We start from the raw sequence: 11,587 nt of genomic DNA, 5'->3' as shown, positions 1-11,587 counted from the left end.
ATTAGCGTCGATTTCCATCCACACCTAGCCTAATTCGATATGGCCATTTCGAATTTAGTGCTACTCCTCTCGTTGGGGAGGAGTACAGAAGTCGAATTTAAGAGAGCTCTATGTTGAACTAAATAGCTTCGTGGTGTGGACGGGTGCAGGGTTAAATCGATGTAACGGCGCTAAATTCGACATAAAAGCCTAGTGTAGACCAGGCCATAGTTACCAGCCTAGAAGTTGCTCATGCCAAGTTACTGGCCAGGTATCTTGGTCATGAGGATGGAGCCGAGTCTGTGTCAGATGCACCTGATGCTCCTGGAGGTTGGCAGCAGAACCAGAGACTCAAAGTCATCAGTCTTGAGAGTCCATTCTTATAGGAATTAATTCCTATGTTAGTCTATGGGAGCTGTTTCAACCTGCTGTTGCTGACTCAATCAGCAGATGACACATTCCTGGACACATTCCTGGGCACATTCCTGGTGGCTCCAAACTGTCCAAAGTTTGTGTTTCTCATCCTTCCAGGTGATGGGGTGGATCCCAGTTTACCCTCCGGGGGTTTTCTGGTCATCCACTTGACACATTCTTCGGCCGATAGATACTCCCTTTCTAGGCTGGCACCTCCCTAACCATTCATATATATCAAGCATTCATCAGCATACATTCCATATCTTAACCATATTTTAATTTACTGTCTCCACCACTTTCAGGGTGTGTGCTAATTCATTTGAGACTCCCGGCCCTTTAATCACAGAGGGTGGGGGGTCTGTCCTAGGAGCCGTTGAATGAAGTGAAAGTCACTTAATGGCTTATAGTGTTTGTTTACATTGTATCAATTACTTCAAGAACAAAGTCTATTAACTTGTTTGTAAGTTTTACATAGTAATAAAGTATCTTTCACAGGATAGATATAATCAATGGTTTCTACAGACAGTAGCTTACAAGTTTTAACAGAAGACCCAAGAGATTTTTGTACTTGGTGAAACTGTTGGATTTTAAAGTGTGGGGGACAAATTATGAGGGGGTCACTGTCACTTGGGGGAATCACTGTTAGTACCTTCTTTAATATCCCTACAATTTCACATTCTGTTTATGGCTTTAATGAAAGAAATGAGCTAATCATTGACAAGCACTATTACTTTTATATGCACAAAAAAGGCCAAGTGACATCATTTTGGAGAGCACTTAAACTGGTGTTTTTATTTTAAAGACTTTAATAAATGCTTGTCATATTAGCTAGTACAGTTCACCTTTCAAGTCATGTCAGAATATTTTATCAAATGAGGCACCAAATAACAATTTTCTTGGCACAACATGTGTAGTTTAAGAAAAAAATTAATCCTAAACCAAGTAATTCAGATTTGAAAGATACATTTGATCCAAAAGAAGAAATCATATACTGTTCTTACAGTAATTAACAATTATTCCAGGCCAGAAAGACTACCCTTTTGGTTTGGGCTTCAAGAGGAGTGGGAAGGGTCTATAGAGTTCAAAAGCAAATCATAACAGAGCTACCTTGCACGGGCAGGGTATTGGTAGTTATTAAAAAAAAAATCAAGAACAAAAAACACCAATGCAAGCTTCCACTCCCAGTATCCTACAAAAATAGAATCATAGAATATTAGGGTCAGAAGAGACCTCAGGAGGTCATGTAGTCCAATCCCCTGCTCAAAGCAGGACCAACACCAACTAAATCATCCCAGCCAAAGCTTTGTCAAGCCAGGCCTTAAAAACCTCTAAGGATGGAGATTCCACCACCTCCTGAGGTAACCCATTCCAGTGCTTCACCACCCGCCTAGTGAAATGGTTTTTCCTAATATCCATCCTAGACCTCCCACACTGCAACTTGAGACCATTGCTTCTTGTTCTGTCATCTGCCACCACTGAAAACAGTCTAGCTCCATCCTCTTTGGAACCCCCCTTCAGGCAGTTGAAGGCTGCTATCAAATCCCCCCTCACTCTTCTCTTCTGCAGACTACCTAACCCCAGTTCCCTCAGCCTCTCCTTGTAAGTCATGTGTCCCAGGCCCCTAATCATTTTCGTTGCCCTCCGCTGGACTCTCTCCAATTTGTCCACATCCCTTCTGTAGTGGGGGGCCAAAAACTGGATGCTATACTCCAGGTGTCGCCTCACCAGTGCCGAATAGTGGGGAATAATCACTTCCCTCGATCTGCTGGCAATGCTCCTACTAATACAGCCCAATATGCTGTTGGCCTTCTTGGTAACAAGGGCACACTGCTGACTTGTATCCAGCTTCTCGTTCACTGTAATCCCCACTTCAAGTGATGTTTGTCTGCTCCTTCTCTTTCATTATAGATGAGATTTGGTAGTCTAAACCAATAGAGGTCCAGGACTACTGCTTTTCTTCGTGGTCCACATAGCAGCTGTTCTCCTTTGGCAGCCATGCTTCTATATGGCCCTCCCAACCTCATTTCATTTCAAGGGGGACATCAAAGTAAAATGATTCTCACAGAGTTAATATCTTATTCTGCATATTCCCAGCAGGAAGGGTGAGGCATGTACTATGTTGACAGGCTGTCCCTCTTGCCCCTGATCCATCTCCTATTGATAGGGTTGCCAGGTGTCCGGTTTTTGACTGGAACATCTGGTCATAAAGGGACCTGGCCATTAAAGTCTGGTTGGTGTGGGGCTGGCAGGCCCTCTACCTGGCTCTGCGCGACTCCCGGGAAGCGACAACATATCCCTGCGGCTCCTAGGCATAGGCACAACCAGTGGGCTCCGCATGCTGACCCTGCCCTGAGCGCCGGCTCCACAGCACCCATTGGCTGGGAACTGCAACCAATGGGAGCTGCAGGGGCAGCGCCTGCGGGGGGCGGGGGGGGGAGGGGGGCAATGGGCAGAACCCCCTGGCCACACCTTTGCCTAGGAGCTGGAGGGACATGTTGTTGCTTCCCAGTAGCCACCTGAAGTAAGTGCCGCCCGGATTATGTACCCTTCACCCTATCCTGCACCCCAACCCTCTACCCCAGCTCTGAGCCCCCTCCCGCACTCCAAACCCCTTGGCCCCAGCCCAGAGTGCCCTCCTGCACTCCAAACTCCTCATCCCTGGCCCCACCCCAAAACCCTAACCCCCTCCCACACCCTTTACCCCTCATTTCTGGCCCCTCCTCAGAGCCCTCAGCCCAGCTGGAGCCCTCATCCCCTCCTGCACCCCAAGCCCCTGACCCAGCCCGGTGAAAATGAGTGAGTGAGGGTGGGGAAGAGCGAACAACGGCGGGAGGGGGGATGGAGTGAGCGGGGGGCAGGGCCTTGGAGAAGGGGCAGGGCCATGGGGAAGGAGTGGGGCAAGTCTGTTCAGTTTTCTGTGATTAGAAAGTTGGCAGCCCTGCCTGTTGATCCACAGTGCACTAACAGAGAAGCTTCCATGGGGCCGGAAGAAGGGAGTGGAACTTGTTTTCTCTTCCTATGCTTTTTTTGCGCCCCCGCCCCCAGATTTAGGTTCCCTCTATTTGCAAAGCTAAAGGTACAAACTAATCTAACTAAAAGCTCTCCTGTCCTTTTCTTTTCCATACAAGCCTAAATCCAGCAAGAATTAAAAATGTGTTGTGTAGTGGGTATTTATTAAAAAAACAGTAACAAACTATACAAGTAAGGTGGCTGAGTCTGAAAATCTTACTAAAATCAAAGGAGACATGTATTTAGTGTAAATTGTTATGCCTAAGAATAAAGGTTGATGAGAGTCTAATCTTAAAAGGTCATTTGGGAGTTTAATTGAATATAAAATGTATAGCACTTCAAGGCTATTTTTTCATACAACATGAAATAGCTATGGATATTTTAAAAATAAAATAATGTGATCTTATTTCTCTTTAAAAAGGCATCTTAATATTTTTTCTGTTTGGCATAATAGTTACTTGCTATTGGGTAAAAGTTACCTGAAACATTATGCATAAAATAGGTTGGTACTTCATTTATTACTTGATACTGAGTGCATGCCAAGTAAAGAGATGATGAGAAAAGTTTATATATCAAGACACATGCAAGGATTTTGATTATATATATATGTGTGTGTGTGTGTGTGTGTGTGTGTGGTAGTTCAATAAGGGGAGACACAGATTTTGGAAGTGTACTTTAGGTTTTTATATATTGGAAATCCTTTTCATATTCAAAAAAGTAGAGTAGAGTGCCTATGTCTAAATAACACATTTGAGATACAAATGTACTGATTATCTGTTAAAACGTCTTGTGTTTTGAAAAATCTGTTCAAGTTCTCACTGAGGTTTCATATTCAACAGCTAGTCACTGTCTTTATTTTAGAAATAATAAGTATATTTAGAGTGATTTTTCAATATGTAACTCAACCCAGCCTCCCGATTTTCACCTGCAGTTATTTGTGGGTGTATTGAGGCATCTAACTTTACCTGATTTGTGGGGTAAGCAGGTAAGTGCAAATTTTATTAATTGTGCCCACAGTTCATTTGGGTTAGAAAAATCACGTCTCAAAAATCAAAGCCTTTATCATGAATAAATGAATGTCTTACTGCAGGCCTAAGAAATTTTGGTGGTTCTGTTTTGGTAAAAAATATTTGCCCTGTGCCATTTGGCAGAATCTGTGGGCATCCATGCCTCATACTGTACTGTTTCTTTGTTCCAATACTGTACTCTGCCATGACCATCTCCACTTCATAATGGATGTCTGATTCAGATTAGGCCACTGAGCCACATTGACTGTGGTATTATATTGCGTGATCAGTAGCATGCTTCTACTGAGTAAAGACTGTTACTGCATACTACTAAGAAAATTGATTTTACATGATGGCTCTAACTTTATTTGGGGTTTTAAATAGACCTTAGAAAAAGATATTTGCAAATTTGGTTCTACCAGTTGTTCTTATAAATTTTTTTAAACAAATGGAAGGTTAACTCTGAAATAATAGTTCCCAAAATTATCAGTTGCATTTGAGGGGAACCATAGGAGATTTAAAGGGAACCCTCTCTTCTTGAAGTGGTAAATCATGATCTTGACCAAAATTGTTCTAAAAGTAGAAAGATGCTCATATATCACGTAGGAGGGCTAAGGATCAAAGTTGAACCAGTAAAATGAAAACCTTAAAATGTTTTTAATTAAATCTGATTTTGTCATTTAACTGAAAAAAAGACCACCTAAGAGCAGACACCAGGATAGCCTTATCAAGGAGGGGATTAAAAGAGGCTGTGCCTCTGGAATAGAGAATGTCTTCACAGTGAATTGTGGTTAAGGTTCTAAATAACATTCTGCTCAACTGATACGTGTTATTACTGTTTTATCTTTTCGACTCATAGACTTTCAAAACATACCACCTCACAATGTGTTAAATTGTGCAATCCTTGGACCTTTTAAGATTAATGGGACTATGGGCTCAAGTAAGTGCACAACAGCATAAATAAGGCTTTCACGGTCTGGCCTCCCACTGTTAGTGGAGCAGTTACAAGTCATTCTATTTTATAAAGTGACTGTCAGGGCCTGGTCATAGGCAACCAGACCTAGTGGTCAGAGTCCACAGCCAGGAGTCAAGAGTCAGCTGGGATTCAGAGGCAGGAGACCAACCAGAGATCAGAACCAGAAGTCAGAGGTCAGGAGCCCTGCCAGGTCAGGACACCAGGAAGTCAAGCTGGGGGAACAGGAGTAGGAGGCACACGGTCCAGAGCAGGGTGGAGCTCAGTTGTTCGGACAGTTTCCTGTTCCTGGCTTAAATACGGCCAGCGGGCCAGTTGGCTGCTCTGAGATGCCACCAATGGAACATCAGAGGTGGAGCCTCGAGCTGGGGCTGGGCTCCATGGGTCCTGGGTTGTCAGCAGGCTCCCAAGTGGGCAGTTGAAGCTTGGCTGCTCCTGTGACCCAAGTTTGAGGCCGATGGATCATGCCAGTGACATCTCCCCCAATTGAAACAGTATTCTTTAAAGAAATAAAGCCCAATCCTGCAAGTCTTCTTCTCCTGAAGCTTGCACTAGCATTGAGAGTTCAGCACTTGGAAGACTGGCAGAATCCAGCCCATAATCTTAAAAATACAACTTTTTAAAAGTAAATGTAGCTCACCATTTTATAATGAGACTACGGGCAAAATAGGTGTACATTTTTTGCCCAAGTCCCTTGATCTAATGCAAAATATACCAGAACGTCCGCCAATGAAATTGAATCAGCTGAACCTGTTATATATTTAACTATTATGAAATAATAAAATTCCCAGAATTAAGTGATCAGCTTTGTGTCTCCAGTGTATCGGTTTGTGCAACTTCAGTATACGCGACAGATAATCGTATTGCATGAGCATTACAGACCCGATCCTTGTCCTGGCACAAAAAAAATTAAAGCTACCCTAAGAGTACAGCTGAAGAATCTGAGTGGCATAATAGCCAGGGAAACTGCTATCCTCCTCCCTAACTTCTAGCATATGGGATACATGAGGGTGTTGCAGGAACAGTGTGTGCTGGTGATTCTCTGGCAGTGTGATACACTATAAAGTTTTGTCAGCATAGCTATGTCGGTCAGGGGTATGAAAAAACCACACCCCTTAGCTGACATAGCTATGCCGGCAAAACCCCTAGTGTTGACACAGCTATGCTCACAGAAGAGTACTTCTGTTGGCGCAGCTAACATTGTTCAGGGAGGCGATGTTGTTATGCTGGCAGAAAAGTTCCTGTCAGCATACAGTGCATCTACACAGAGAGCACTGCTGGTATAGCTATACTGACAAAATCTTTGTAGTGTGGACAACAGTAACTGTTCACCCTCCCTAAGCCCTTGGGAGTGCTGTTACCATCCAATACTGATTAGGCCATGTCTACACTGCAAAATTAAGGGCATGGCTACACTTGCAGATGTAAAGCGCTGGGAATTAAACCAGTCTTCAGAGACCACAGCAGGGAAAACGCTGCCGAGTGTTACACTCTCAGCTGGAAGCGCACTGGCGTGGCCACATTAGCAGCTCTTGCAATGCCAGAAAGAGCAGTGCATTGTGGTAGCTATCCCAGCGTTCAAATGGCTGCAACGTGCTTTTCAAATGCGGGGGGTGGGGTGGAGTGTGACAGGGAGTGTGTTGCGTGTATGTGGGGGGAGAGAGTGTGTCAGCATGCTGTCTTGTAAGTTCAGACCCCCCCCCCGCCTCTTTCTCTCACACACTCACAGCAAGCAACATTCCACACTAATGGCTTGCTTTGTCCCAGAGCAGATAAGCATGCCGGCTGTTAGAAACGGTTATGGGACGTTTCCAGAGACTGATCAAAGCGCAGTGATGCAACACCTCATTCACACTGACGCTGGGGCGTTTCAGCGGAGGTGCAACAAGCGTTATGCTTTTCGTGGAGTTGGACCACCAGGAGCACTCCTGGTGCAGAGTCCAGGTGCTCTACATGCCTTGCCAGTGTGGACGGGTCAGGAGTTAGGGCGCCTGGGGCTGCTTTAATGCACTCTAGCTTGCAAGTGTAGCCATGCCCTAAGTTGCCCTAACTTACGTTGGCACACAGCCCCTGTAATAATTACATCATTTGTGCATCTCTACGCTTTGCTCCTTGTGTTGGTGGTGCGCATCCTCACCAGGAGTACTTTTATCGATTGTACTGTCAGTGTGGGGCATTGTGGGACGGCTCTTGAAAGCCAGTAACAGTCAACATAAGCAGCACAGTGTCTACACTGACACTGGGTCTACCTGACTACATTGACCTTGACTCTACACCACTTGTGAAGGTGGAGTTAAGTCGACGTAGCAGGACAGTTACATCAGTGGGAACAAAATTTAAGTGTAGACACTTCCATGGTTAGGTTGACGCAAGGCAGCTTAAGTTGACCTAACCCTGTAGTGTAGAACACACCATAGAGTAGCCCTGAAGCTTTTTTAAGTTACAGCAGAGCCTAAATCAGCAGCTCTGGGAGTTGAGGGGTGGGCAGAAAGGTTGTAGAAAGCTGGCTGTGACACCGCTCCCAGTGCACCAAGCACTGCTTTAGCCATCTGGCCCTACATGTAATCCACCATTATTTCAATATGTAGCATTATTATATTGCAGAATCAACACCATGTGGACTAAGATATATGCTGATATCGTATAACAATGCTACATATGGAAACAATGATGGGTTACATGTAACAGTAACACAGCACTAACAATAAGGCAGAATACGCTTACATACATGTTTGGTACTGTAAAGTCTTTATCATTGCCCATTTACAACAAAGTGTGCACTGGAAAATAAAGCAATTTCTTCAGTACTTACAGATCTGTCCTCCTTGGTAGGAGATTAGAATGTAATAAAACAAATCTTCTGCAGTTACAAAATAGAGCACAACAAATATGGACTGAAGAGGAGAACTGACCGTTATGTCAAGCTATTGTTATGAGCAATGTGAATTCTATAACCCCAATAAACACATGGGAAAAGGAGTAACTAGACACCATTAAACATGACGAATGGTATGTGTCAAGTTGTAAGTTCTTTATAAGGCTTTACATGACTCCCTCGAAGGTAAAACAATAGACAGACAATAAACTGAAGCAGTGCCACTTCTTATCACACAACAGGGCTCAGACATGCCTTTGGATATAATGAATAACCATGTTTGCCAATATAAAACCAATAAACAGATATTTTTCAGAAATGGAGGACTGGATGACTCAAGATAGTTTCTCAATTTTTTTCATAGTTGGCCCACAACTTAATAATGTATCAAGCCACTTCCTCTTCCATTCATAATTGTATAATATCACTTTGATAGCTTTGGCAATTACTAACATTGAAAAGTAATATATGGAAAATATATTTAGATGTCCTTTTAGTGTAGTTTCACAGCCAGTAATAACCCGCTGTGTGTGGTAGGGATGGTGTCTTCTTATATCATTAGGGCCATTGAGCATTACCGGAATATAAATAGAGAATAATATATTAAATCCATCTAGCAATCTGACAAACTAAACTCTCATACAAAAGGAGTATATTAGATGGATGTTTTGATCTTTCCTGCTGAAATACTGTCATGACCATACTTTTTTTTTTTTCTCAAAACATTTTTGCAAAAAAGTGCCCATTGGAGAAATTTCATCCTACCTTTTTCGTCAGTTAAAGTTGGCTTTAAGCTTTGAAGCATGAGTTTGTGTCCTACAAACATATTAAGTTCTAACCCTTTTTTTAATCCTCTAAACTTTTGGCGTTAATGATGCCTTCTGTCATGGAGCTGCACATATCAATTATGTATTGTGCAAAAATGTATTTTCTTTTTATCAGTTTTAATTTTGTGTCAACTTTACTGAAGTCACTTTGTTCACTTAGTAGGTAAGGTAAACTGCAGCACCCAATTTACCTGCTCTGCACGTATTATTTTGCATAAGTCTACTATGTCCCCTCCTATTAATGTCCTCTTTATACTAAACATTCCCTGTCTGCAGCTTTTTCAGTTGTGTTGTAATTTGCATGTATATATGTTCATACTGAACAATGTAAACATTGTGGGCTTTTTAAGATGCCTTTGTGTCCACCCATTCCACCTGCTTTCAGTTCTCTCTGTTTTTTTCCGCAATTGCTAAAGTTCTCACAATTTTTCCACAGACTCACATTTCGAGACTTCCTCCTGGAGCTGTGGCAGGGCAGTCTGTGGCAATCGAAGGAGGAGTCTGTCGGCTGGAGACCCCAGCAAACTGAACAGCTTCCTCCTCAGCTCCATACAGAGAATGTGAATGACGTTTTGTAGAATAAGCTCTTTTGTGTTTTAACAGATGTTGGGAATTTTACTCTCATTTTATACTCTTTATTGCAACCACGTGCACCATAAATTGAGATAAGTGCTGCTGTTATTTATACTCATTCTGTGTGAATGGGTGTGTGCATGCTCATTTTTCTCCCAAACAAATCAGAACACTTCCTAGTTGTGCAGGTGAAGATAGTGTATGATTAATGTTGCATTTAAATTTTCATTGTTTACAGTTTAAAAAATAATGCCCTAAAACTATGGAAAAAAACTAATTTAAAGATGTGATAGTAACTGTCATTCATGTTCTAAATTAGGAAGTAATGGGCCTCAGAGGTAGTTGTGTAGTAATGCAAAAGTGATTGTGGTTTGTACACTTCTTTTAAGTTTAAGTGGATCCAGTGGTGACTTAAACACTGCTTCTTCATCCCCTATGTGGGGCATTTTTCTTTGACAAAGAATGGTTTCAGTGAAACAATCTAGAGCAGAATTATGGCCAGAATTGTTTTTAAATAGTCTTATAATATAAGTTGTATCTCTCTTCCCAAGCTAAGATGTTACATAGCTTCAAGCTGTATGTATTACAAAAAAGTTATATAAAGATAATGTACCGTAATGCAGTCTTTACTTTGTGTATAATGGAATATTACAATGTAAATAAGAAAACAAAGTTTATGGAAAGATTCAATACTATTCTTTGTTTCTTGTTTAAATATATATTTTAAGAAAAAGGTACGGAAATAAACGAGCATATTACTGTATGCTAAGTATGTGTATTATTGTTGAGAAATCTGATAGTAGCCCTCTTCTTGAAAAAGTGACTTCCTCAAAGTTCACTTACAGCATGTGTGTATGTATATTAATGTGTCTAATATGTATGCATTATGCATAAATTTACTGTAATACTTTTTCCCCACATATTCTAAAAAGCAACATATTCATATATCTATGTAGGCCACATCTGCCTTGTAAGTATAAACAGTCAGTTATCTCTGGACACCAGTTCTGATATTTTAGCAAATCATTTGAGTTCTGAAGATGAGTTCTTAAGTTTCAAACATCCATTCAGTAGTCTTCTTCCTGTTGGCAATGATGGCACCATAAGATTTTTTGTAACGACCAACTTTTGTTCAATGTCTTGTAGATAGGCCAAAGAGAAACAACGGTAGTTTATATCTTTTTTTTTTTTTTTCTGTTCAAATTTGGTAACAGAAAGTAGATACTCCATTTTACCTTTCTCCAGAAGTACAGGATAAGTATGTAGTCCAATAACATATAGTTCACCCAACAGTGTACTCACCTCTTTATTTTGTATTGTTGTGCCTGCTTATAACAGAAATGCCTGCTTCTGATTAAATGGTTGCATTGATTATGATATCAATGTTTTATGGAAAAAATTGGCCTGAACTAATTTTGAAGGTAATGTCACTGCATGCTCAGAGCTGTTTTTTTGCATTGTGACAAATCTGCAGGCACAGGTCTATAAGGACAAATTCTCTGGTGTAAATTAGTGCAGCTCCACAGAAGTCATTGGAGCTGTGCCAGATTACACCAGTGGAGAATTTGGACCGTAATTGGGACAACCAGATGGGTTAATCTCTGTGCCTAGCAGTTTAGAATATGCACTGCACCTCCCTGTTTTTTTACGGTCTCTCAGTAGCAGACCATAGCTAAGGTTGTGTCAGAATTTTCTATTTTACAGGGTCTGTACCTCAACTGTCTCACAATTTTTCAGAACCCTTTTTTGTTAACATGCCATGGAGAATTTTAACCAAATTTCAAACGCTAATTAATATGTTTATGAAATTATCTCCAACCTGTATTTTGTGTTTGTATGTTGTTTTGTAGGGAATTTTAGAAAATCTGACCACTGGAAAAGCTTGATTCCTCCCCACCTCCACCCCTCACACAGTACACATTTACTGCTC

The 11,587-nt window shown here is 41.6% G+C and overlaps 1 protein-coding gene across 2 annotated transcripts in view; it reads left to right on the top strand.

Annotated features, from left to right (window-relative positions):
- TASP1 (taspase 1) overlaps nucleotides 1-10,458 on the top strand; it is a 172,261-nt gene extending 161,803 nt beyond the window's left edge. The window contains exon 13 of one of the 2 annotated variants that reach the window (XM_026653183.2): nucleotides 9,521-10,458. In XM_026653183.2, the coding sequence (XP_026508968.1) occupies nucleotides 9,521-9,613 (93 nt within the window). In that variant the 3' untranslated portion in view covers nucleotides 9,614-10,458. The remainder of the gene's footprint in view (nucleotides 1-9,520) is intronic. The other variant, XM_026653182.1, reaches the window with a different exon arrangement.
- Nucleotides 10,459-11,587: the final 1,129 nt, after the last annotated feature.

Source organism: Terrapene carolina, unplaced genomic scaffold (genome assembly GCF_002925995.2).
Source record: "Terrapene carolina triunguis isolate 2854851 unplaced genomic scaffold, T_m_triunguis-2.0 Scaffold132, whole genome shotgun sequence".
NCBI lineage: Eukaryota > Metazoa > Chordata > Testudines > Emydidae > Terrapene > Terrapene triunguis.
This window is presented reverse-complemented; position numbering and strand designations above follow the sequence as displayed.